The sequence below is a fragment of the Heteronotia binoei genome, unplaced genomic scaffold (genome assembly GCF_032191835.1).
Source record: "Heteronotia binoei isolate CCM8104 ecotype False Entrance Well unplaced genomic scaffold, APGP_CSIRO_Hbin_v1 ptg000122l, whole genome shotgun sequence".
Lineage (NCBI taxonomy): Eukaryota > Metazoa > Chordata > Lepidosauria > Squamata > Gekkonidae > Heteronotia > Heteronotia binoei.
Window position 1 is genome coordinate 549,466 of NW_026799994.1, and position 27,482 is coordinate 576,947.

The 27,482-nt window shown below is 39.4% G+C and overlaps 1 protein-coding gene across 2 annotated transcripts; it reads left to right on the forward strand.

Moving 5' to 3' along the window:
• Positions 1-27,109, forward strand: LOC132590528 (NEDD4-binding protein 2-like 2). 2 transcript variants are annotated; one of them, XM_060263442.1, is made up of 11 exons: positions 1-174; positions 1,184-2,556; positions 6,752-6,876; positions 7,068-7,156; positions 7,926-8,002; positions 9,323-9,466; positions 17,965-19,661; positions 24,240-24,325; positions 25,028-25,073; positions 26,056-26,254; positions 26,938-27,109. In XM_060263442.1, the coding sequence occupies exons 2-10, from the start codon at positions 1,184-1,186 to the stop codon at positions 26,139-26,141; spliced, it is 3,723 nt and encodes a 1,240-aa protein (XP_060119425.1). In that variant the 5' UTR covers positions 1-174; the 3' UTR covers positions 26,142-26,254; positions 26,938-27,109. The 2 variants fall into 2 exon arrangements, with proteins under 2 accessions (XP_060119425.1, XP_060119426.1); XM_060263443.1 differs by lacking the exons at positions 17,965-19,661; positions 24,240-24,325; positions 25,028-25,073; positions 26,056-26,254; positions 26,938-27,109 and having other exon boundaries at positions 17-174; positions 9,323-9,767.
• The last annotated feature ends 373 nt before the right edge of the window (positions 27,110-27,482 follow it).

Consider the following 27,482-nt stretch of genomic DNA (forward strand, 5'->3'; position numbering starts at 1 on the left):
CTACAAGTTCCACATTACATCGGGTGCTGGTGTACGCGTAGTGTGGCAAAGGAGAGCCATTTTGAAGGGGGGAGGGCTGGGATTGTTGTGGTTTGTTGTACCGCAGCCTGGGATCCCCAATGTGTCCGCTTGACTAGAGGCCTCTTGGGCGGCGAGTGGCTTCTTTCCCTTGAGGTAGGTTTTGTTGCTTAGATTCGAATAGAGTCTTGTACAAGGTAGTGCTGAGCGGGGCGGACCTTACGGGGTTCACAGCTGGAAATTATATTGAAGAGTTGCGAGGGATGCTGACAAGTCCCCATGAGCGCTGGTGGGGGTGGGGTATTTCGTTATCCAAGTTCATCACCAAGCGTTGGGGAAGGAAGGATGTGGTGGCGGTTTAAGGTGAATAAGAGTCCCACCTCACTGATGTTCCCAACGATGGCGAAGGAGACGCAAAGTTGAGGGAAAACAAGGCCCCCCCAGGCTGGTGAATAAATCAGTTCAACGTGGGAAGAAGGTGGGAGCTTTCTTCCGTAAGCGTCACAAACCCCGCCTGGCGGGGTCGGTATGCAGCCTTAGGAAAGGGCAAACTTAAAATAGTGTCGTGACAGCGCAGCCCTAAACAGGATCCTACTCTGATAAGCCCATTTATATCAATAGATTACGAGGAGAGTAATTCTGTTTAGGATTTCGTTTGGTGTCTTGTGCTTACCCTAAGGGAAATTATCTATTTGTTTTGTGTACGTATATGTTTAAATAGAGGAGGTGGTTGTGGCTGGGGTATCATGCAGTTAGAAACAATTATGTAATTTATTGTACTATTCTGTTGGTTTCACAATACTTAAATCTGATTTTGGTATCTGTAACTTAAGACTGTAAGGATATGGATGGTATTTTTAAAATGGAAGGGCAACATTATATGAGAACTTTCCCCTCCCTCCTTGTAAAATGAAAGACATGTTTCACAATATCCGCATGGATAATAAAAGTAACTTAATTTTTTCCCTAGTAGGATCCATTTTGGATGGGAGGGGGTCTTGAAACAGAAGACAGAAAGCGCCAATTCAGCTACTTTCTAACCACCACTGTACTGGCCCATAGCAGTTCTCCCCATATCTGACTACTTTTAATCATAAAATTGGTAGCAGATAAATATTGGAAATAATTTTGTTCTGTAAGCATAATAATGTGTTATTGTTTTAAGATGCTTCCTGTGGAAAGTAAGTCAAGATGTCTTGAAAGTCAGGATGGATCAGCAGTTGAACCATGTTCTAAAAAAATGAAATCAACAGAAGAGCCTTATGGCAAATCCTATGATGGATTGCAAAGCCTATATGAAGAAGTACACATTAAAAAAACCCATAGTGGGTTTATACCTCTGTCCCTCTCTGATGATGAGGATGGAATACATGAAACTACGGGAGACCGGGTCCCACCTAAAAAAGTGTTCCTTGGTATAAAGCCAGTGACGTATAAGCCTTCAAAGGCAACAAATAATGAAATTACAGGAAATAAGTACACTTTCTCTGGTAATAATACTGTAGAAGTTAATAGAGCAAATAATGAATCACTGCAAGAACCCAAGACTGAAAGAGTTGATGAAGTTTATAGCACAAGCAAAGCGTTCATTGGACCCATATATAAAATTGAAGTTGTTCAGCAATCCAAGGAAAAGAAAAACTACACCAACAGAAACCACCAAAAAGTGCCAAAAATGCATGGTGATAGTTTTAAGAAAGAAATGATATCCAAACGGAGTTTATCCTGTGATATACCAAAAATAGAAGATGAATTATCCCAGTTCTATAGTGAAATTCATCAGCTTGAAAGTGATGAAAATACCTTGGATAAAGCTGAAAGAGACTTTCATAAGCAGCCTGTGGAATATAACAAATGGAATCAAATAGAGTATGTCAGCTCTCAAGACCTATCCTACAGTAAAACAGGTTCTAGTCGTGACGATGGTCCATGTTTTTACAGTGAACCCAGTGATCATAGAACATGCACTGAACAGAATCCCTACAATGGGCAGATGGGCCATAGAACTGGCAATGGACAGTCTTTTAATAATGATAGAAATGCATGGGAAGCTGAAAAACCATGTAATAAACAAGCAGATTCTAGATTCTGGAATGATTCTATTCCCTTTAAGCCTGGCTGGCAACAGGCACCTCCATTTATAGTACCTTATGGCCCACCACCTCCCCAGTTCATCCCTAATTTTAATTTTCAGGAGCTTGTTTCGTCATCGCATCATTCAAATTTCAGTTCTTCAAATGTAGGTCCATTTGAAAACACCCACATTAACACAAGCTGTTCACCAGCGAATAAAAATAGTGACTGTTCTAGTAATTCTAGTACTCCAAGTATACAGACCATTCAAAATGGATACAGTGCCCGTGAAGGGTATATAGGTAATGGTTTCTGTGAAACTGGAACATGTTGGAAAAATGCTCAACAAACTGAAAGGTCAAGTAGTGTTTCTCAGCAAATCCTGGAGGGCAGCTTATATGAGTCACAAAAGCAACTTTTGATCCTGAGAGGCCTTCCAGGCTCAGGGAAGACAACATTGTCTCGGTAAGAAAATGCTAACTTCAAACAAACCATATGACTCTTCCTTGTATGTTGCACTGTATGGAATTAAATCTGCAAATAGTTTGGTTTTTATTAAGAGCCTGTGAGGTTTTTTGGACTGTGGGGCAGTATGTGTTGTAAACATATTGATAAGTACTGAAAATTTTAGAAGAACAGCAGTAAAGTTGTTTTATTTGCATATTTAAAACATGGTTTACAACAGTCCTAACAATTTCATATTGACCAAGTAAATTGTAAAGGATGCTGATGGATTTTTTTAAAAAATGTAGTATTTTCTGTTATAATCAGAGTGTTATAGAAATACTACTTTCAAGCCCTAGATACAGAGTTCAGCTCAATTAGAAGATCTCTGGTGTTAGGCTAAGATAACTAAAATTATTTCTGTAAGGATTACTTGTTTGCTTGTTTACGTAGTAGTACTTCTCTTACATATGTATTTATTTTTAAAAGGGAAAAACTTGGAGAAATTATCAGTGACAAACTTAGTGAACAGTGTGGGGCTTGCAGACAGGCGTGCATTTTTGTGTGTGTGGTGGTTGTATGAACCTGTATGCCAGCTCTGGTCAGCTCAATGATTCCTTTTTGTAGTGCTCTTATTACAGATAACCTACCTGTTTACAAGCCTTCATCATTGCCTCACCTTGCATGATGAGCTCTCAGAAGTGGTGAGGAATGATTTATTCCTCTTAGGCTTTTAGGAAGCCATGTTAAGTCAGTAGTGTTTGAGAGGAGAATTTTGCTGAGGACTTGGACTTCAATTATTGCATTTTTGCAGGCAGTTCTATCTGTCTTTTGGCTGTCTCAGTGTGGGGATTTCCCCTGCAAGGACATCAGGAAGCTGACACAGTAAAGGAGAACAGATGATACTGTACCCAGTTATGGCATGACATGTTTGTGCTCTGTTTTTTCTTCCTGGAGAAAATATAAATCTCATATTCTCCAAAGTACAGAAAAAAGTGGGAGGTGGCTTTGGGTGGAACATCCATCAAGTTATTCTCCAGTAGCCACCACTAAGTTCTGCTGCCTTTAAAATGCTTTATTATTTCTTTACCAAGCAGCTGGGTTAGGAAAAAGAGGGGATATTGCAGGCTGAGAGGGAGCCTGTGCAATATGTATATGTGACCGGAAAGGTCAGAGAAGACAGCAACAGAGGAAACAGCATGTGGATTGTATTCCCACGAGTCCCTGCACCACTTGCTGCCATGACAAGGACACACTTTTGAATCCTTGTTTGAAAGCAGCCTTTCTCTATTGATGGTCAGTCGAGTTGATTGCTAGTTGTGCTGTAACCCTTTAATTTATTTTTTTTATTTATACTCTGCCCTATCCCGCAAGAGGGCTCAGGGCAGCTTACATCATTAAAAAACCTTACTGCAACATGAAATAAACCACATCAAAACTAAGCGATATCTTAATTACAGAATTATTAAATTAAATCAAAAGACCATAATCCACATTATGGCAACAGATCATAAAACCGCATATAGGCTGGAGGCATTCAGCTTGAGTACCTAGGTGGTAGGGCGCTGGGGGAAGCGATGACTTCAAGCGATGCCCACTGGATCAATTAAAAGCCTGGCAGAAGTACTCCATCTTGCAGGCCCTGCAAAACTTGGATAGGTCCCGCAGGGCCTGAATCTCCAGTGGGAGCTCACTCCACCAGGTAGGGGCCTGGATCGAAAAGGCCCTGGCCCTCGTTGAAGCCAGTCAGGCATCTTTAGGACCAGGAATCATGAGAAGATGTTGTGTAGCTGACCTCAGAGCCCAGGGGGGCTTGTATGGGGAGAGGCGGTCCCAAAGATATACAGGCCTCAAGCCATAAAGGGCCTTAAAGGTAAGGACCAACACCTTGAAACAGATCCGATAAGTTGTAGCCAGTGCAGTTCACACAGCACCTGATGCATCCGCACCCGTATAGGCCTCGGTTTTTAATATATATTATAAGCAACTCTTACCTATTGGAAGGGCAGGGCAGAAATGTTATGGATATGTTTCATCTTTACTCCAAAGAGCACATGGCATCCATGGATTGCATTCCCCTGCCCCTGTTTACATCAGCCCTATGAAGTAAGTTAAACTAACAGAGCAGTGAATCTCATGGCTCAAGTGAAAATTCAAACTCTGGTCCAACTCAGTTGCTGTGTCAGACTAACCCACAGTTAGTTGGTCTTCATTTGCTGCATAGAAGCTCTATTTATGAATGGGTCTTCAGCCTTTATTAGGGGAAATTACATAGATTGCATATATTGCCACTGGACCATAACTAAGTAAAGCCTAAACCACATTAGTATATGATTACTTGTATGTGTAGAATACTCAGCTTTACGGTTAATTTTTCTACAGAATGTTTTCTCAGTGTCTGGTGTGTTGGAACTTTCTCTGTACCTGGGAATAAACTAAACCTTGATCTGTGAGATGTAGCTGCAAATTCCATTTTGTTACATATCAGTACCTATGCCTAGTGATTTTTCTGGTAGACAGCTATCTTATTAGTTATTATCTGGTAGTATTCAGTGTTATATGGGAAGGGTAATGGAATTAATAATTATAGTGACCAATGTTTGTTCCTATGGAAATAACTGCTGAAGTAACATATGTCTTTAACAGAGGATGTGTGTGTCCTCTTGCTACTTTAAAAACAAATTAACTTGAGAAGCATGCAAGAACATCCCAGTACAGTATATTAACTTGGCTGCCACCTAGAATTTATGCAGACTTGAGCAAGGGCAGTTTTTGCCTCTGCCCCCTCAGCAGTTGAAAATACTCCCTGAAATACAGTTTGTATGGCATGTAGATACCCAGGAATAGCTTGGCAGGGAGGAAATCAGTGAAAACTACCCTCCCTTCTTTTTGTGCCTGCAGAAATGTTGGGTCAGATCCAAGCCATTACTTTTGTTAGAATACCAGTTATGGGGCTAGAGAATGAAAAAAATGAGCTGGACTGTTTGAATGTTAGGTTGGGGAACAAACAGATTGGAAGCCTTCGTCATTTACAGATCCTAGCATTTGGGCTGTGAATTTTCATACACAGTTTACCTGAATGGAAGAGTGGTTTAGTTTCTAGTAGGCTTTAACATTAATAGATACTTTGGGTATAGTGTGCCTGTTTTTAAGGCTGTATTAAAAATATTAACGTTTTAACTGTAGATTGTCCTAGACAACACATTTCTAAGGAGATCAGATTGCTCATGAAATGCTAACAAGTATAGGTAACTCCTTAGCTTGTATAGTTGTATAGCAAAAATAGGAATTTAGGACATAGTCTTCCTGGATGCTTTCTATTGGTTTCCACCTTTTCTATTATGTCTGTGGTAGTTATTTTATATGAGAGAAATAGAAGAAAAAGTCCAGGAAATTAGCATTAGCCTTTGAACAATACAACGAATGAAATAGTTGGTGTAGAGGTGAGTCAGTTAATTGTCCCTGTGCAGAGTGGTAAAGCAGCAGTACTGCAGTACTGTGGTCTGAACTCTCTGTTCACCACCTGAGTTTGATTCCTACAGAAGCTGGATTCAGGTAGCCGGCCCAAGGTTGACTCAGCCTTCCATCCTTCCGAGGTCGGTAAAAAGAGTACCCAGCTTATTGGGGGGAAAGTGTGAAAGACTGGGGAAGGCAATGGCAAACCACCCCGTAAAAAGTCTGCTGTGAAAACATTGTGAAAGCAACATTACCCCAGAGTTGGAAATGACTGGTGCTTGCATAGGGGACCTTTCCTTTCCTCTAACACTTTTAGTGCATGAACCAACTGTACTTCAGGAAAAAGGGTGGAATAAATATGTAGTGAGGAAGAAGAATAGTTAGATTTATACCCATCCCCTTCACTCAAGAGTCTCAGAACAGCTTACAGTCTCCTTCCCTTCTTCCCACAACAGACACTTTGTGAAGTAGGTGGGGCTGAGAGAGCTCGTTTGAGATCTGAAAATAACTTTTGAAGTAACCAGGGCCACCCAGCTGGCTGCATGTGGATGAGTGGGGAATCAAGCCTGGCTCTCCAGATTAGAGTCCGCCACTCTTAACAACTGTGCCACCAAAAATATTATATTTAAGCAGGAGAACAAAAAAAATACTAAATATTGTTAAAAACAAGTGAGTTAACATTCCAGTCTAAGCACATTTTTCAGCACTACAAAAATAAAACTTTGGCAATTCTATAATGATCTTGCTTTTTCTTCCACAGCATTCTGCTTGGTCAGAGTCGTGATGGCATTGTGTTCAGCACCGATGATTACTTTTGTCAGCAAGATGGATGGTCATATAATGTTGGTCAGCTTGGTGCTGCTCATGACTGGAACCAAAAGAGAGGTGTGAATGTATTAGATTTCATCATGTATAGTCATGTTAGAATGAAAAAATAAACTTAAACTCCCACTTTATAATAAAGCTCTATTGCAGAAGGTCCATCTGAATACACAAAGATTCAGTTGGCTAATTGGTTAATTTTTCAATTATTATATGTACTATTTGTACAATTGCATTTTTACTATTTATTGCAGCAAAGCAAGCAATGGATCAAGGAAGATCTCCAATTATAATAGACAACACTAATACGCAAGCATGGGAAATGAAGCCTTATGTGGAAGCGGTAAATAGAGACTCCCTTTCTTTTATAATAGACAAAACAATTCAATCCGGAAATAAATCAGGAGAGCCAGTTTGGTGTAGTGGTTAAGTGTGCAGACTCTTATCTGGGAGAACCGGGTTTGATTCCCCACTCTTCGACTTGCACCTGCTAGCATGGCCTTGGGTCAGCCACAGCTCTGGCAGAGGTTGTCCTTGAAAGGGCAGCTGCTGTGAGAACCTTCTCCAGCCCCACCCACCTCACAGGGTGACTGTTGTGGGAGAGGAAGGTAAAGGAGATTGTGAGCCGCTCTGAGACTCTTCAGAGTGGAGGGCGGAATATAAATCCAATATTATCATCTTCTATTAATTTTTCTGTTTGTTCTGTTTCACTTGCCATAATCTCACCACAAATGTTGGTAAACACCATGCCTTTATACTGAAATAAAGAACCTGGGATTTGGTCCTCTGAACTTTATCAAGAAGGTAGACTGTGACTCAATGGTTAGACATGGTTTGCTTGCAGAAGGTCCCAGATTAGTCACTCTGATCTATGGTTAAAAGGTCATAGATAACCAGTGTTAGGAAGGGCTTTTCTTTACCTAAGATCTTGGAGAACTGCTGACTGATTAGGTGATACTGTTATAGATGTTTCAGATGGATGACTTGGTGTAAGACATCTTCATATATTTTAACTAGTTTCTGATAGTTTCCTCTGAAATCACATTACAACACTTGGGTTAGAAGGAGACAATAAGTAATGTGCTTCTTTTTTTGTTTATTTGATTGCTTAGGCTCTAGGAAAATTCTATAGAGTGGAATTCCATGAACCAGACACATGGTGGAAGTTTGACCCTGAAGAATTAGAAAAGTGAGGCCTATGTTTTATTTTCTTGTTTGAGGAATGCATGAAGTTCTCTTTAGAATCCAGTATTGTACTAACATGTGCTCTTTGTAGTTTTTTTCTTGTACTCCCACTTGTAAGCATCTTCAACCAAAATTTTTCAACACTAGACCTGTGCTACCCTTTTGAGAACAGATATATCCTCTATGTTACTTCTAATGAGACATGCTGGTTGGGTCAGGGGATCCTTTGCCCTGAGCTTCCATTGCCTGCTGCCACTCCAAGTAGTAATAGGAAAAATTAAAGCTCACTGGCATCATAAGCATGAAGATGTTGCTTCTGTGGAAATCCCAAAGCAATGGCTGTACCATTCAGGGTTGATTTGATTTAATTCAAATTAAAATCACTTGTCAGTAACACTCAATTTAAATTATGGTTTTCTACATAAACTCTCATTCTTGGCGGCCTTAATATTTACAACCCATATTGAGGTTTAATTTTAGTATAATAACTTTTCAGGTTAGTTTTAGTTATATCAGAAAATTAATATATATATTCATTCATTTTTATCCACCCTGGTACCATTGTCACTTCTGGGATTTCTCAGAAGCAATGTCACCATGTTTACAATGCATTCCCCCAGCCATGTCCCTGCCAGTTGCCTGAGAACCCGATTAACAACAGAGGTCATATTTTGCTTCTCTGTTCACTTTCATTTCCTTGTTTGTATCTTCTGTTTGTCTTCTAGGTCTGGGGGTGGGGGTGGGGGTGGGTGGGCAACACAGTCCTGTGAGTCCTCTTTCTGAAGCTTAGTAGTAGAAATTGGTTTGACAAATCTTTTTTTTAAAGTTATTATTAAAAAGACATTATTTCAAGGTTACTGCTGGCCAGTTAAATTTGTTTCGTTAAACATATAGCCAAGTAGACACTTTTCCAAATTTCCCTTTGAAGTGCTGGATTACCTCTGGATAGTTTAAATGTCACACTTTTAAAAATATTTAAATGTATTATCAGGTCTTCAGTATATAGTATATTATTTTCAGTGTGCATGTAACCCACACACTGTAGCTGGAGATGAGCAATTTCTTCTTAGGTTTTTAAGGAAAAATAGCCAAGCAATATTCCAACTTTGAGTGGAAGGCTGGGTTCAGGTTGGGATAGCCCTGTTTAATCCTTTCTGCTCAAATTTGTGCTCTGTTCCCTGGTTGCTTTTCCACCCCTAGGAGAGGGGGGCATCACTAGTTTTGATTTTGACTCTGACATGATTCTTGAAAGTAGACAAGCTGAAGGCATTCTGGGGTGATCTGATTAATCAAAGACTTGAACTTAATTTCTTGTTTTTTGTAGGAGGAACAAGCATGGGGTCAGTCGTGAGAAGATTATTCAAATGCTGGAAAGATATGAATATCAAATATCTATACCCATTGTTATGAATTCAGTGCTACCTTTTCATAAAACTTCACAAAGGCCTCCTCCACAAAGAAGACAGAGGTGGGGAGGCAGTTCAGACTCTTGGAATACGTTCAGTGTTTCCAATAGCTGATAAGTTAGGGTTCATTGAACTTAGGCCAGTTTGTTTGCAATTTGAAAATATGTAAATACTGCAATCCAGCATAGAGTTCAGTTTACTTGCATCTATGGAAATTAATGGATTTAAGTTTCCTTCACTCTGTGTAGGATTATCAAACTATTCAGCCAATTTCTTTTGAGGCTTAAGTAATTTTACTGTAGATTATTACCTCTTGGAGACTGTTTATAAATAATGTAAATAAATGTTTAATTTTAAAACTGAGTGTTAAATATTTTAAATATATATATATTTGTACTAACCGTGGTTTTTAAGAATCCCCATCAGATTATGTGGATATTCTGTGCGGTTTATAATTGGATTTTAACAAGAGTGTTCTTGCTTATGGAGAAACTGCTGAGCAGTTTTGTTAAGAATTCTAATTAGACTATAATGAATTTTCATAAGTACAGTATCCAGAAGAATAACTTTTTACATTGGTGTTACATTTGAACCATTGCCTTTCACTGCTTTTCAGTAGTGATCCCAGTTGTATTTTATATCAGTTATTTCAACTGTAGCTAAGCTTGTCATTTTCTAAAAGACTAAGGCTAAATTTGTTTTTTGTATAAACAAAGAGCTGTGAAGCATTAGTCAAGCCCCTACAATTAAAATTTGTGGTTTGAACATATCAGCAGGCAACATGCAGACTTAACTTGGAATCCTAATACACTCCTCTGTCTGAAACTTTTTAGAAATATACTGAATTTCATACTATGCTGTATGGAAATCTAGTGGTCTTGTTTTTTGTGCACGTAGCTTTATAAAAGAAGCAGTATGTCTTAATGATGTGTTGAAAGACTTCAGACGTTGACCACAGTTACTTTTAAGTCACGTTACATTGTTATGTGATGCAGACAAGAACCAGGTTGCTGAGGCAGTAGATAATTGTGTTAATTCTGTATTATTTTTGTATGTTGTAAATGTTTATCAGTTGCTTGCCTCTTTTCATATCAGCTGATGCAGCTTATGGTAGGATTGCTGTTTCAGCAATTCATTGTGTGCTATTGAAGGCTTGGATCCTGTGGAACTTTTCCATGCAAGACTGTGTTTGCTTCTAGCACAAATAGCCTTGCACCATTAGAAGAGCCTCTTGCCGTAGAAGAATGTTGCTTGTGTTGGAGGAAAACTCCCCCCATTAGCAAACAAGTGTCATTGGATTCAGTCCAGTATCTTGATATTTGTACTTCATGGCTTTAGCTCAGAGAAAATATTTTTAAAAATCAGGAATGAAACATTAGGACCTTTGTGTTTTGGCCTCTCAAACAACTGTTGGGAGCATACCTGATGACAGTTTTGGTTTTCTAAAATTGGTTTATCCATCTTTTTTTTTAAACATGGGAAGTTTTCAGAGATCATAGTTGCATGTCATATTGCCTGGGTAGTTTGATTTTTTTTTTTTTCATTTCAAACAGCTAGTTCAGGTATGGTGGATTTTGTGGTGGATTTTGCGGAAGAGAAATAAAAGCCATTCATCTCAGTTTTTGCAAATCTTTGGAGCTTCTGCCCTTCTATTTCAGTATTGTTATCCCAGATGCCTTTCTTGGCTCTTTAAAGCAAAGACAGCACTCACTGGTTTTTGCATCATTTGGGGGAGGCTGTATTTCTCTGGCAGCTGCACATGTACTTGTGTTTTCTTTCTCTCCTGGCTTTACAAGGCCATGACAGATGAGTGGGCAGGTCTAGTTAACTACACAGATGCTTCTTTGAGGACTAATGCCACTCAGCTGAGCTTTTTACGCTGCTGTATGATCACTTAACTGTCCTGACACTTTTGTGAAGCCTGGGATTATTTTTTATTCTTCAGTAGGCTATTCATGTGATACATTTGTTGGCTTCATTTTCTGGAGAGCATATGTGAGCTTCTGTGAAGATAATGTTAATTGGTTCTGTACACTTTAAACACTGAAAAGCTAAGGGCTACATTCGTAATGCTGGGTCTGAACATTTAGTCTGGATAACCCAATTTAAATAAACCTTGCTTAAAGTGACATGTAATTTCCTGAGCTGTACTCCTGGAATCTCATACACAAAAGTAGCCCCTCTTAAGTCGCTAGGATTTTTTATAAATTATAGAGACAGAGTGGCTAAGTTGCTGGCACCCAGGATGTGCAAATGAAAAAAATGTTTATGCTATCTGTTGCTTCAGAGTAGCTTTCTCCTCCTTTTACTGTTTGTTTTTTTAACACAGAAGATGACTGTATTGTCAGCACAGTTAAATATCTTGGTTTCAAACACTGCTAAGAGTTATCTGTATAATTCAGCTAACATGTTGGACAAGTGTCGCTTGGCAATTTTACTTGGATTGCATGTAAGTTTAGTGGCAAGATTAGAAGAGCAGAAACACTCCTTTTGTGCAAGCTCCGCTGGAAATGGATGGCCTCTGCGGAAGATCACAGGGATGCTCTTGCCCCAGTCATGTACATTTCTGCTGTATTTGTGCTCCAAGCTGACCCAGTAGGCACATTGGCCTAGGACTGGTTGAAAGATAATATCAGCCAGATTCAGCGGGTTATTTTTGATGTGAAGAAAAGTTATCTCTGCTTTTCCAAATTAAGTAGGGGTTTCTTTTGGGGGGGGAGGGGGGGAAGCTCATCAGAAAACAGTCTCTTGAAATACCTTTCTAAAGAGGTTACATTATAGAAGAGCTGTTATCTGTTGTATAAGAGTACAAGTGGAACACAATTCAAGTCTAGTAGCATCTTAAAGACCAATACAATTTTCCAGGATGTATATATAAGCTTTCATGAACTGAAGCTCACTTCTGTTACAGTTGTTACTCATGGAAGGTTATATCCTGGAAAATGTTCTTGGTCTTTGAGCTGCTGCTGGGCTGCAGTTTAGTTCTGCTACTGCTCGTTAACATGGCTGCCTGCCTGAAACTCTTCATATTACAAGTGCTTGCTGATCAGCTAGCTAATTGTTTCCAAGTTAATAGCAGTATCCCACATCCATTGATGCTAACACTCAGCTTCCTTGTAACTAGGATTATGTGCATAACTCATGCAAATATGTCAAAAGATTGATGGAAACTTTTATTCTTGCCTATCGGGCCAAAGGTTGCCATATTGCATTGCCACGTTTATGGTTCACAGGCTGCCTCTATGTGTATGGGTTGCATGATTTTTGCCTTTATGCCCCCGGAAATGAATTGAATTGTGGAGGACAGTTTTGCTCAATTCAGTGTAAGCTTGCAAATGAGGATCAGATATTTGTGCATTTGCAAGACCCTTAACATGTAAGAGGTTATCAAAGATTTCAGGTTTTCACGGCTGGTAACATCATTAGGGTTTGTAGAATCTTTTGGGATCAAGTGCCGTGTTCTACTGGAGAAAGTTTTCCTTCCAGACGTTTCGTTCTCAGCTGCGGAGAACATCCTCAGTGGCATTGCAGCCGGAGCAGGCGCTCAGACCTTCTTGGCTGCTGTGCATTGAGTTCATGTGATACATTTCAATGCACAGCAGCCAAGAAGGTCTGAGCGCCTGCTCCGGCTGCAATGCCACTGAGGATGTTCTTCGCAGCTGAGAACGAAACGTCTGGAAGGAAAACTTTCTCCAGTAGAACACGCACTTGATCCCGAAAGATTCTACAAACCCTAATGATGTAAGAGGTTCATTGGATCAGACTAAGTAAAAGCAACAGCCAAAGTGTCCTACAGCTCTGAGTTTCTTCTTGCAACATTAAGAAGTTCCTGAGATCACTCAGCATTTTTCTATAGATTGGCTTTTGTTTAGTTTAATTATCCAAGGTTTATATGAGCAACATAGGGTAAGAGAAAAGATAGAGGGCTGAGAACCTGTTATTAAAATAAAAAAAGGTTAGAAATCAAATCCAGATATTTAACTTTGTTCAGTTACTTTTGTGTGCAATCTGTTTTAATGTGTGATGAAAATGTGCATGTAAAACCCTTGATATAAATTTTTATTAAATTAAAAATTAGAATTGATGCTTAATTTATTTGCAACATGTTGTGTTAATGTTTCACCAGTGAGTTTAATATGAAACTTTTGATATTCATGTACTAAACTTGATGGTTTAGTAAGCTGAAGGTATTAAAATATCTTTTAGATTTATTGGATTTATATCCCACCCTCCCCTCTGAAGCAAGCTCAGGGTGGGTCACAATGGTAAATGGTAATAACAATTCAATTAAATAAATACTGAATAAACACAATTCATAAAATCAACAGTTATCCAGTCTCGAGGTGACTGTAGCATGGATCAGTTGCCAGGTCACCACGCTCGAGGAAGGGGACCAGTTGTCTTTATCCGCCAGATAGAAAAAGGTGGATTTGGCAGTGGCCACTATCTGAGCCTCCATTATTAAAGAAGGCTTCAGTAGCACCCCCAAGATTCTGAACCTGGGTGCCATTGTTAGTGGCGCACCATCAAAAACTGGTAGGGAAATTTCCCTGCCCAGACTGCTGCGACTCAGGCAAAGGACTTCTGTCTTCGGGTTCAGCTTCAGCTGGCTCAGCCTAACATTTGAGAGAGGCAATCTGTAATTGTTACTTTGTGGACAATATTAACTAAGTAACCTGTTTGGCTTGCTCAGATTTGTTTCTTGGCTAACAGTTAATGCCATGATATATGACATCTTTTAGTAACTGAGGAGAGTATTAAACCAAAGGGGGAAAATTCTGTCTGCAAACCAGGGGTCGTTTTGTAGAAAACTAGATGGTGGAGCTGGTCCAGGGATTGTTATGCAGCTGCACCTACTATTCAGTGGACAAGGTAGATAGGCAGGGAGGAGGAGGGGGAACCCTCAGAAAGGTTCAGGAGCTGTGCTCCTGTGAGCTCCTGCTGAATTCAAGGCCTGCTGCAAACTATCAAATGCGTATGAAGTAACCTTTTGGATCTCACACTTATAGCTTCAATGACTTCAAAGAGTGCAACTGGTTGTCTTCAAAATCACCTTTGTTGGTTTGGGAGATATAGTTGATTACATTATGTGCTTAATCAAGGAAGTAAACTGTTCAGAATGGTTTAAAGTTTTGTCTTTTTGTAATTTTATCCACTACTCAGCAGAAACAAATAAGACAATAGTGTAGTATTCTTTTCTTGATTAGATCTCTGTTTTAAACAGGTATATTAAGCTGCATGCTTCTTTTCATGTCAGTGCTCAAAATGTACTTTTGGATGCCACAATGTTGTTTGCTTATTCACAGATGGATTTTACCGAGTCCACCATGAGCTGTTCTGACACAATCCCAACTGCTACACATTTACTTAATAACACAGCAGCAGCACACAGTCTATTTCATAGAGTTAAGAGCCAGTTTGATGTAGTGGTTAAGTGCATGGACTCTTATCTGGGAGAACCAGGTTTGATTCCCCACTCCTCCACTTGCAGCTGCTGGAATGGCCTTGGGTCAGCCATAGCTCTCGTAGGAGTTGTCCTTGAAAGGGCAGCTGCTATAAGAGCTCTCTCAGCCCCGCCTACCTCACAGGGTGTCTGTTGTGGGCAGGAGGGAGAGGTAAAGGAGATTGTGACTACTCTGAGATTCAGAATATAGGGTGGGATATAAATCCAATATCATCATCTTCAAGTGTACGTAGTATTGTGGTGGTGCTCCATCACAGAAATAATGCAAAGCAGCCAAATCAGTGCAACAGTTAGAAATCAAGTTCTAGCAACTCTAGTGTTCTACTCATTTCACACGTATTATATTAGCATAAAGCTCTGTCTTTGGCTGATTGAAAGTAGTTTCATATACCTGTGGCATCTTGTCAAAGCTGCAGTTATCCCTTGCAGAAAATACAGTTGCAGTAGACTGACAGAACTGTCTTAATGCCTCTGTACGTGAAGTGTGGTTTTCTGTTATTTTCTTAATATTACACATTGAAATGATTTCATGAGTTATGACAGTGACAGTGTTAAAAGTTCAAATAAAGCCTCCAAATCGATTGGAATCAAGAAAACCAACTGCAAATCATTATGAATCTATCACAGACTTAAATCCAGCAGAGGATTTCTGTGGCCAGAATCCATTTTCCCCTGCCATGGACCTATGACTCCCTCTTAATGCTGTGCTTGGGGATTCTCTATGCTAAGAGCTGCAGCAGAAGGGGGAGAGCACATGCATTGTCACAAGGTGCTAAGCTTTAGATCCAAGTAAAATTTGTCTAATAACTTTTCACCCGTTCAGTATGCACTTTGTCAATGACATGGGGATTTTACCTATCACAACTCTTTTTAATTTGTGTAATGCTGCCACCAGGAATTTAATTCCAAACTTTTCATTTAATGTTCCCAACTGAATTTGTGCCTAAGCTCTAAGGCTTCTTCATTGGACCATGTGGCCCTGAGGATGAGACTCTTATAAAATCATAGGACTCCAGGATAATATAAAACAACATAAAACTTTATTTGTACAATAAATGTATTGGTTTCAAAATGTTTATAGCTTAATTCTTCAATGAATAATAATTTCTGACTGAGGTGTCACTCTTTCACTGCACATACTCCTTTCCTCTCAAATCTTCCTTTCTCTTAACTTTCTGACAGCTTTTGTCTCTCACTCCTGTAATACTCTGACAAAATTACATTTTGGCTCTCTGTCTAGCCCTAATATGCCCTCTTAGTATTTCTACTTTTCTTCTATAGAATCTTAATGCTTTTCACAGCACTATATGGGATTCTAATCAGAAGACTGCTTCTCAGACTCTTTTGACTGCTGACCACAACTGATAGTTAACTGCCTCCCCTCTGCTGAGAGATCATTGCTGCGGACTGACTTTTCTCTCTCTCTCCCTCCCCCCTGCACATACGTCTTAGCTCTGCCCATACTCTCAGTCACCAACCAATCACCTCACTTGCTCATTCCCCCTCTTTCACCCCCCTTTCTCTACAGCAACTTACCAACAATTAACACACCCATATAAATTCAGATCATTACAATACCACAAAGCAGTAACTACAGGTGTGGCTGCAGACTTCAGAATTAGTTTGGAAGATAACAATTCTTATACTATAGATGTGGCACTAGTATTGTCTAATATATGCCAAGCCATAATTTATTCACAAACTTGTTCATTGTAGCATCAATCTTATTGCCCTTTTCCAGGCATTTGGTCCAGAGATAAAATTGCTTGTGCTTAGCAGTTTTGAATAAAAATGCCAAATTATCTACAATATGCAGAATTATCTTTACAGCAAATTATCTTCTACAATATCTTCTGACACATACTAATGTAGGACAAAAACTAGTTGAAAAAACAAAACAAAAAACAAAACTTATGTCTTGGGGATCATAGTGCTTCCATTTTCTACTTATGGTGTATTTTTGTTCCAGGGCATCATTGGGGGTTGAGGTCGGATAGAATAAGGGACTATGATTAGTTGGCAGAGTGCTGAGATAGCAGAACAGATTGTGTCACTTGAGATTACAGATGGGGCCATACTACTTTTGAGTCACTGTAATAAAAATTGCTCCAAACAGAAAACTGGTGCATCAAAGGGGAAAAGTTGTAGCTCAGCCATTTCCCTAAACACAGGAGAATTTTGGAAAGGAGAGGATATAATTTCTTGCTTTTACAGGAAATCTGAACTAGTTAAAACTATAATCTGCTGTCACCCAATAAAATAAATTGCTAGCATATGTCAGTCTTGTCTAGGGAATTTTCAGGAATGCGAAGGTAACAAAGGTGACTTGACAGCACAACAGTTTTTTCAAAGTCCTTGATATGGCATTCCTGAAGATTATTCATGAAAGCACCCTGTTATCATCTGTGTTAAACAGTTTGTGATAACACATTGTAACAAAATCAGTAATGCAATGGTGAAGCCTTTCACATATAAGCATGCACTTAAAGGTTGGAATAACTTCTACCTTTTAACATCTCAGTTGTGAATATGATGGTTCAGAGAGATAATCCATTAAAAGGTTTTGATTTGCATCAGACATAATGGGAGGATACTCTTCATAATTGTCTATACTAGAGGAGGAAAAGGCAGCCATAACAATTCATTTTTATCTTGGTTTGATTTAAACTTGAAGGTATCTCTAAGCCATGTTGAACATAACTTCTTACTGTTTTCAAAGAACTTAAATACATTCATGTTACATTTTCTCATTAGAAGCAAAGTCTTGTCATTTTTTGTTTAAATGTTGTAACATGTTATCCTAATGTGCGTATAGTATCGTTATCAGCATAGTATAACATTATGTGATGTTGAATTCACTTAGTAAGTACAGCCCAACCCTAAGTATTTACATACTGGACCAAAAATACAAAGCAATTCGTAAAGAAATTGAATTGATATATATTCTTAACAAGTAGAATGGTAAACCTTTCATAAGTGTGGTCTTTGTTTGCTCCTACTTACTATCTACTGCAAAGTATTATATAGACTGTTAATCTAATAACTGTATTACGATTATTTTAATGCTTTTCATAGTTAGTTCTTTATTCTATTTAGGGAAACAGTTGTAAAGAAGAAACACAAACTGCACAAGATGAAACAGAGAAGGAAACGAAAGAGGAACGGGAAAATGAGGGGTGCTGCTGTTAAAGTAGTGGAGAAGAAAACTGACCATCAAACTCCTAGTGATAAGGACTGGTCACAGAGTGGAGAGGAGGATTTGGAAGACAATAGGGAATCTGCATGTATTGATGGGTATCTGAAGGAGTTTATAACAGATGGTGAAGTTGATTCTACCAATGAAAGCAGTCTGAAACATTCTGAGTTGCAAAAAGGAAGCTTCTGTGTTTCGAGTATGGTGAATCAAATCACTTCAGACAAGTCACTACAAATTGATGTTCTTTTAAGAGATGAATGTCCATCTTCCACAAGTTTGCCGTTTGTTCCAAACAAAAATATAACTGAACTATTGTCCAGTGATTATTTGCCAGATGGAATCCATAATGAAAACTTGGTGGAAACCAAGAACAGTATTTTGGAGTATAAAAATGCTCTCCCCAAATCAGTCTACACCAATGCAGAAAATAGTCCTATTTTATCCAGTATAGAAGACAAAGCTCTACCTACCAAAACTATTTCTGAACTGGGCCCAGTGAGCAAGCTGTTAGGTAACAAGAAGGAAGTATCTGTTTTTCATCAGCATGAGACATCAAATAAGACCGAAAGAAACACCTGGGCTTTCTTTTCTGTTGACTTGGTTGATGAACAGCCCCGTGCTAGCTCTGACAAAAATGAATCATGTTTGACTTGGCCTGAGTGTTCTTCTAATGTCATATATGAGCAAAGGCCAAGGAAAGCAAGGAAGCTCAAACAGGTCTTTTCAGAGAGGACAACAGAATTCAGCGATAACAAATCTAACAAAGAGCTGGAGAATGGAGGTGATGGGGCAGTATTAAACAAAGGAGATAACAGAATAGATTGTTCTCTGCTATTACCTCTCTCTGAGATGCCAGGCATTGAAGCTAGTAATTTCCCCATAGAATCTATAACTAAAGACAATGATCCCAGTGGTGTGATTTTGTTAGCATCACCCCCAGGAAAAGGAAGATGTAGAAGGATCTTCAACTTGGCTCCAAACTTTGATTTGCCCAGGCAGATTCCAGATAGGAATGATGAGAAAGTGCTAAATGATGCAGATGTATTTATAGATCAAGAGAAAGTTTCAGGTGACAATATTAGAGGTGAGGATAAGCAAAGTCTTGGATGCCATGGATCTCCAGTGCCTTCTAGTTATGCTGTAGTAGTAGACTCTTTTTGTCCTGATGTAGAATCTCCAGTGTGTAACTTGGTTCCAACCAAATTGACAGAATTTATGGAGTCTTCAAAGAATATAGTTGCTTCTCCAATTCAGATATGTACTTCTGCTTCTTTACACAAAGATGGGCAAGCCGTTACTCCTGATAAAACTCTGGAAATTAATAACGATAGAAAGGAGAAAATGCCACGTGATATTTCAACCACTCAACCAGATATTTTATCTTCAGTTAAAGAAGCTACTGAGAGTCTTACAAATCCTGTTGCTGAACAGTGTAAAAATACGCACCAAATCAATAAACTTGGAGCAACAAAATGTTCCCAAATTGGAGATGATCAAGGTCTTTTAAGCACTAAATCCAGTTTTCTGAAGCTTCCTTTATCACTAGGGTTTGCACTTCAACTAGTAAAGCTGTTTGGTTCTCCAGCTGTTCCATTAGGTAATTGCTACTTTTTAAATAATTTAGCGATTAGTAAAAATAAATAAAATTGAAATTGGGAATTCTGATAGATTTGTGGTTAGGATAAAATTGTGCCAAGGAATATAGATGTATTGATTGACGATGTGTCATGTCCTTGTCTTCAGAGGGATTCTTTCCACATGTCTTGCTTTAGAGTATACATTGCTAGTAGACTCGTAACCTTGCTTTTTTAGTTAAATGTTGTATCCAAGGGATTTAAAATTCATCTAGTGCTCTGGACTGAGAATTGCACCAAGAGTATTCAGTTGACTTTTAAAAATATAAACTCTAAAACATTGAAAGCTTACTGAAGAAAATCTTTAGGTTTAATCCTTAGAAAGTAGCATTTAAAAACAATACTTTAATATATATCATCCTGTTATTTTACTCCTTAAATATCAATCTGAGGGTCTCTCATTTACCCTCTCTGCAATTAAAAACACAGAGAAAATGTGACAGACTTCCCTTGACACCAACAAAATGTTAACATATGCACCAGGTAGGTTTACAAAAGGAAGTTTCAGGGGGGCATCTTTATTGGTCTGCAGTAGAAGAGCAAGTTTCAAGTTTAGCAGCAGCTTAAAGACCAACAAGATTGCTAATATATATGCTTTCTAGAGTACCAGATATCTGACTAAAGGAACTCTTGACTCTAAAATGGTTATATATTGTTAATCTTGTTGGCCTAACCTGGGAATTAACCAGAACATAGGTAAACAGGGAAAGAACGTAGGTAAACAGGGAAAGATCCCTGGTGACCTTCCATCCAAGGGGTCGATCATGTTTGTACTTGCTAAGCTTCAGTATCATAGAATTATTGAATCATAGAGTTGGAAGGGACCTCCAGGGTCATCTAGTCCAATCCCCTAGTGCTGCTTCAAGATTCTCCCAAAACAATTGTTTGGCCTAGCAACTTTGCATCTTCAAGTTTTTTTACTGGTTTAAACACTGACTTTCTAAGCCATGTGAAGGAAGTTAAGGTGCTCATGTGCATGCACTATTCATTAGTCATTCTTTCTCAAAGCCTGGAATTCTATATTAATATCTTAATAATACCATCCTTACCTGGAGTAAACATAGGAAAGGCTCATAATTCAATTTCCAATGTTAATATTTTTGCTAGTGAGAATGTTATCTGAATCCCTCATATGACATTGAGGTGTTCCCTCTGAATACGGAATTTAATTGTAGCCATATTAGAAGCAATTAAAAGACCTGTCCTCTATGAATTTGTCTACCACTTTTTAAGGCCATCTTAACTAGGGTCTGTATTGAGATGATGGACTCCATACATTATGTGTAGAAGTTATATGCTTATAATGATCCCCTTCCCTTTCCCTGCCTCAGAGGCAAGATTTTCCCTCCATTTCTATTTGCTTTTCTGGCTGTCACACCCTATCACAGATATATTTTATTGTGGCTGAGCCCAGGAACCTCAGGGAAGGGTTGGGATTGCCCTTTAATTTGAATTGAAAATGGCACTTGAGACGTTTTGAAATTCAAAATTAATGAATTTTTTTTATTCAACATAGAGGGGAAAGGTCAGGTGAAATCAAGGGTTGTAATTTTGAGGTAACTCAATATAAATAACTCTGAGGTTAAACCAGTACTTGCACAGACTTTCGTTCTTTGTCTTCAGGCTAATTAAAGTTTCTTAAGCTATTCACAATTAAATCTTTATGCTGAGATGCTTTTGTTCCAGTGGTTTCCCAAACATTACAGTACATTTTCTTTGAGTATTCTCTGACTCTTGGTTTCCAGAAAACTGGTATAGTCTTTCCAGTAACTAAACCCCTTCTCCTGAAACATCAGTACTCTTCCTGAATTTTTAACTGACTCTCAAGGTTTTTACAGGTTGTTTCTAACCACACCAGATCACAGATCTCTGCACTCTTTAAAGCTATCCCCCTGTTCAGACTGGATAAGGAAATTCCGTCTTGCTCTAGGTCTATTCACTTTCCTTGGCCCAAGTGGGAGTCTTCATCTAACTTTCCAAACTTCCATGCCAACTTCCCCACTATTCTCTGTCTGTGTAACTGCTGTCAGCTGAGGCTGAAATTAGACTCAACTCAGTCAAGGCAGAAATCTGACAGACTCTCTCCTCAGCATGCAGATCTCAAGTCTTTCTGCTCAACTGATGCTAACCAATCAAATTGCTTGGAGCCTATCACTCAAGGTTCTCTGTTTCTGTGAAGAATTTATCCATTACAGTTCTTCAGCTGTTTGTACAGCACTTCCAAGGTTTTAAAAAGTGCAGTCCATCACAGTGCTGTCACTGAATAGTAGGTACAGTTTTGAACAGTAGTGCTTTCAGCAGCAGATACTAAGAAGGACATTTGCATGAGCCTTTTGAAAACTGCTGCTGGTCAGAATTAACAGGACTGGATCAGAAAGACCAGTGGCATGACTTGGCAAAAGGAAGCTTCACATGTTTATATGTAAAAATTGATTTTAGTCCATTTGCAATTGTAAATCAGAGAGACCTGCAAGAGCATCCTTTTCTCTACAACATTTAACCAAGTGTTCCTGGAAAGACCACAAGCAGAGCATGAAGTCCCTCCCTGATGCTCCTTTGCTTCTGTTGCTCAGTGATCAACAGACCCTTGCAGCATCTTGTTCTTCTATGGAACTTAACTAATGCAGGGGAGGAATGGTGGCTCAGTGGTAAAGCACCTGCTTGGTAAGTACAGAGTCCCAGCTTCAATCCCCGGCATCTCCAATTAAAAAGGGTCCAGGCAAATAGGTGTGAAAAACTTCAGCTTGAGACCCTGGAGAGCCGCTGCCAGTCTGAGTAGACAATACTGACTTTGATGGACCGAGGGTCTGATTCAGTATAAGGCATTTTTGTATGTTCAGAAGGTCCCAAGCTATTAGACTCTAAGAGGGAGTTCACCATTCCAGTTTTATTACATGCAGCACCAGAAATAAGATTCCTTTTACTACTGCCACTACCTAGTCTTCTAGAAACAAGGATATTTTTGCTGGTTAAAGGAAACTTCATTAAGGACTCCATTCCTGGCCACAAACTACAAACTACCTTGCAGACAGGAGATTCTTCATCTTCTCTTTGTATCTTGGTAACATGGCATGGTCAGAGAGTGTTAAGGTTTTAAAAATTTTCTTTTAAATATTAGCTGTTTTTCTGCCTTATGAATGTGGCTTTCAGTGTAGATAAAATACATTAAATAGAATGCATAAAATATATTTAAAAACACAATTCTAAGCTGCCACTAAATTAATCAAAATTCTCTTTAACTACCTCCTAATGATTGAAAGTGAGGTAGTCAGGTGTACCTCTGGGGGACTTTGTTCCATAATTGTGGGACTGCCACTGAAAAGGTCTTCTCTAGTGTATCCAACAGATGAGCTTTGATTGATGGAACAGTAAGAAGTGTTTCTCCTTGTGATGCTAATTCCCAGGCAGGGCTATAGGGGAGAAGATGGCCCCAAGTTATGTAAGGCTTTAAAGGACAAAACCAATACCTTGAATTGGGCTCAGGAGTGGATCGATAGCCAGTGTAATCATGTCACATGGTCCCAATAACTGGCCCTAACCAGCAATCTAGCTGCAGTTTCCAAGCACCTTTCAAGGGTAGCCCAGAGTAGGGCACATTGCAGTAGTCCAGTCTAGATGTAATTAAGGCATGGGTCATTGTGGTAAAGGAGCCCCGTGGTGCATAGTGGTAAAGCTGCAGTACTGCGGTCTGAACTCTCTGCTCACGACCTGAGTTTGATTCCTGCGGAAGCTGGTTCAGGTAGCCAGCTCCAGGTTAACTCAGTCTTCCATCCTTTTGAGGTCAGTAAAATGAGTCCCCAGCTTGTTGGGGGGGGGGAGTGTAGATGACTGGGGAAGGCAATGGCAAACCACCCCATAAAAAGTCTGCCGTGAAAACGTTGTGAAAGCAACGTCACCCCAGAGTCGGAAACAACTGGTGCTTGCACAGGAGACCTTTCCTTTTTCCATTGTGGTTAGATCTGGCTGAACCAGGAACAGACAGTTGATACATCAGCCGAAATTGAGCAAAAGCACTCTGAACCAGCAATGCTACCTGGTTTTTTAAGGTGACCACTATGTCAAGTAGCCTTTCCAAATTGCCAACCTGGTTTTCAAGAGGTGTATAACCCTATTAAGTCTCTGGTCTGCCTTTCTGCTAACACAGAGATCCTCTGTCTTGTCAGAGTTAAGTTTCAGCTTATTCACTCTCATCCATTACTGACTGAAGTTTTGACTCAGAACATCAACAACATGCTCAGAATTAGGTAGGAAGGAAAGGTACAGCTTTATGTGGATGCATCGTAACTCCAATTTTATGAACGGAATAAAAATTCACTTGAATTTGCAGTCATTGCTTATAAAAAGGGAACCATATAGTTGAACGAAAAACATCTTAACTGTTAGGAAATGGGAAAAGTAAGTAGGCAATAAATCTGTTCCTTTCCCCCTAGTGATTGTAATTGTCACATCAATCTCTTTTAGATTGGAGCTTGCTGTCCATTGTCTGTGCTTTACAATAACTTGATTGAATGATCAGCTTATGTAAATGTCTTGTTTTACAGATACTTTGCTACCAGATGATTATGTTGTTCCCCTTGACTGGACAATATCAAAGGAGATCTATTTACGGTGGAAAGCTTCTGTGGAGGTAGGAATGCTAGTTCGCCACTATACTTGCCCTGAAGAATGCATTTATTTATTTCCCACATTTATTCCCCAGTAGGTACACAAAGTGCTGTACAGAATCATTCTCCCTTCCATTTAATCTTCCCAGCAAGAACCTTATACTAGGATGAGAGAATGACTGGCCAAGGTTACCCAGTAGCCGAGTGGACATTTGAGCCTGGATCTCCCATATCCTAATCCAACAATCTAATCACTACATCACGCTGGCACTATTCAGCTATACATTCATTGCACAAAATTATAAATATTCAAAGAATATGCACTTTGAGCCTTCTGAAATACAGTGGGTTTGATGCACTGAAAAGGTGAAGTAATAGTGAACACCAGCTCTTTATTAGGTACAGCATTAGGTAGGCTGCACTTCAAGACTGTGGAACTGGGCCAACAGGGCCAATTATATAAAACTCAGGGTTCCCCTGCAAGCACATTATTAGATCATTCAAACCAGCAGGGGACCCAGGACCCATTGTTCCCAAGTCCCCAAGCTCCATTCTTATGGCTCCAATGAGCCAGGCAGGAACACCCTATTCAGTCTTCACTCGAGTCCGCATACACAACAGAAAGGAACTGGACTAACCTTTGGAAGGCTATATCTTGATAAGGAATCTGAAGTTTTCTGTGGTTGGAAGACATGGAGGACAAAATTGTTTCCTTTTTATTTTAGGAAAAACAGAGAAAGAATCGATCCAAAGGATATGATGCCTTGCCTGGTGAGTATGATGTTGTATTTCCTAAATGCAGCTAAATTATCACCAGCTGCAAGCCTTTGTACAAAAGGAGTGCTTTGCATACTAATGTCTGGACTTTGCATCAACTGATTTGACTGAAACGTAAGGATAGTATTTTATTTTGGCTACTTGTTCAGTGAGGGGTACCTCTTGGCTGGCTGATTAATTTTGAAACCAGTCATGATTCTCAGTTACAGATGCTAGTAATTTATTACTAGGCAGCAAATAATCAATCTGTTCAAAGGTGTTGGTAGTAGGATGAATGTTCCCCTCTGCTTCTTCATAGTTATCTTGCATGTGTTGCAATACTTTGGGTCTGTCCTTAATCTTAGGCACTCATGGATCATAGACAGCTGCCACCAGCTTGGGTCCTAGAGATTCTGGTGTTGAAACACTGTGATTCCCTTCCATGCTGTTCATTTATATCCTCAGTCCACTTCCATTTTTTCTATCCAAATATGAACATGAACATATGAAGCTGCCTTATACTGAATCAGACCCTTGGTCCATCCAAGTCAGTATTGTCTACTTCGACTGGCAATGGCTCTCCAAGCGAAGGTTTTTCACGCCTACTTGCCGGGACCCTTTTTAGTTGGAGATGCCAGGGATTGAACCTGGGACCTTCTGCTTACCAAGCAGATGTTCTACCACTGAGCCACCATCCCTCCCCTAATTTATATAAATATATATTCTTGCAAACTATTCTGGAAGGCTAGAGAAGCACAATGCAGCCTTGATTTAGAAACCATATATCTTTGGCTGAGTAAGAGTTGTGGGGCAGGTTTGGGATGCTGGATGAAGGTATCTGCTGAGATGTGGCAGCAGTCTGTAAGCAGCCAGGATGCAGGCTGATCATGAGAGCTGGGTACCAGCAATGCTCTCCTGTTCCTTATAGAGAGAAACCTGACTACCACCCAAAGATAACGCCTGTGTTATGTTGCTTATGTGGTCTCTTTGTTTGCAGCTGATGCAGCTGCCCTGGAAGATTCAAAGGAGGTTGATGATCAAGAATCCTCTGATGCAAATCCACAAATGCACTTGTTCCAGTAGACTTGGAAAAACATCATCGCTCTGACGAACTGTTTTCCTGATATGATATTCAAGCAACAAAAGTGGTTCATCTGAACTTTTGTCTAAAAATAAACAGCATTTTGTGCAGAAAGGTAACAACTCTAAACATTTATCTTTTTAAAAAAACTAGGCAGGTTATCTTTATTCTTATTACTGTGTCCGGAGATTGACAGACTTCCATTCTCTAAACACTTATCTTTCCTACATCTGTTACATCTGTACACTCAGGGCCCCTTAGACAGAAGATAACAGCTTGCTCTCTGCCTGTCCCTACCCCTGATTAGAACATTTAGACTGGTATGAAAAATTAATTGGTCCTGGCAAACCATGAAGGATGCAGTTTGTTTTCTTCACTTGTTGGCTGCCATTTCTCCTTGTCCATTTCAAGTCAGATTTATTGTAGAAAACCTATCCCAAAAGAGGGAAAAGTTAGTCTTTCAACATTTGAAGCAGATTGAGTTCATTCTTTAATATGGAGGGGTTGACTGAAGCAGCAGAACACTCTGCATTTCTGAAAAGTTATACTATTTAAATTGCTAATTTCCTTTTCAGGAGGTGAAATGGTTCTGGTAAGTTATATCCATTACAGTCCAGCTATATGGTTGTCCAGTGAACTAGTGTTTGTCTGTTGGGCTTGAACTGATTGATCATAAACAAAATAATTCTGTCACCTAAAAGATTCAGCAGTCCCACAAAGAACAGGGTGGACAACTTGATGTGAGGTTACTATTGTTTTTGATGCTTCACCAGATTTTTTAAAATTTTGTTTCCACAGAACTTGCTCAATTTAGGCTTCACCATGGATCAGAACAGCCAGCTGTGTTACAGTGTTGGTGAGAAGCGCATAATGCAAAATTTGTTGAATGATCAACAACCATAGTTTTTGCCTTCCATCCATGTAAGCCTGTTGAGTTTTTGTTTGAAATAAAACCAACATTTAAAGAGCATGCTTTAGTCTTTGCTACTTTGTAAAACAATATGAAATTACTTCTACTTGCTGTATGACACAAAGAACATTAGAAGTCAGTGATAAATTCCTAGTTATATTGATTGATGATTCCCTTTACAAAATACCCTTCTGGACAGTTCAACTTTGCACATCTCTCTCTCTCTCGGCTTGGCTTCGCGAACGAAGATTTAAGAAGGGTGCAATAGTCCACGTTTGCTGCAGGCTCGCTGGTGGCTGACAAGACCAATGTGGGACAGGCAGGTCCGGCCACAGCGGCTGCAGGGAAAAGTCTGATTTAGGGTTGGTCCTGTAGCAGTGCGATTCTTCCTCAATCTCCTTTTGTCCTCAAGACCAGCTATGCGTGTGTTCTC

What these genes read in the sequence shown, in the direction of transcription:
- LOC132590528 (XM_060263442.1), top strand. Translation starts at nt 1,184, where the DNA reads ATGCTTCCTGTGGAAAGTAAGTCAAGATGTCTTGAAAGTCAGGATGGA. An exon ending in GGGAAGACAACATTGTCTCG is followed by an intron (nt 2,557 to 6,751) that starts GTAAGAAAATGC and finishes TTTCTTCCACAG; the next exon opens with CATTCTGCTTGGTCAGAGTC. An exon ending in TGACTGGAACCAAAAGAGAG is followed by an intron (nt 6,877 to 7,067) that starts GTGTGAATGTAT and finishes TATTTATTGCAG; the next exon opens with CAAAGCAAGCAATGGATCAA.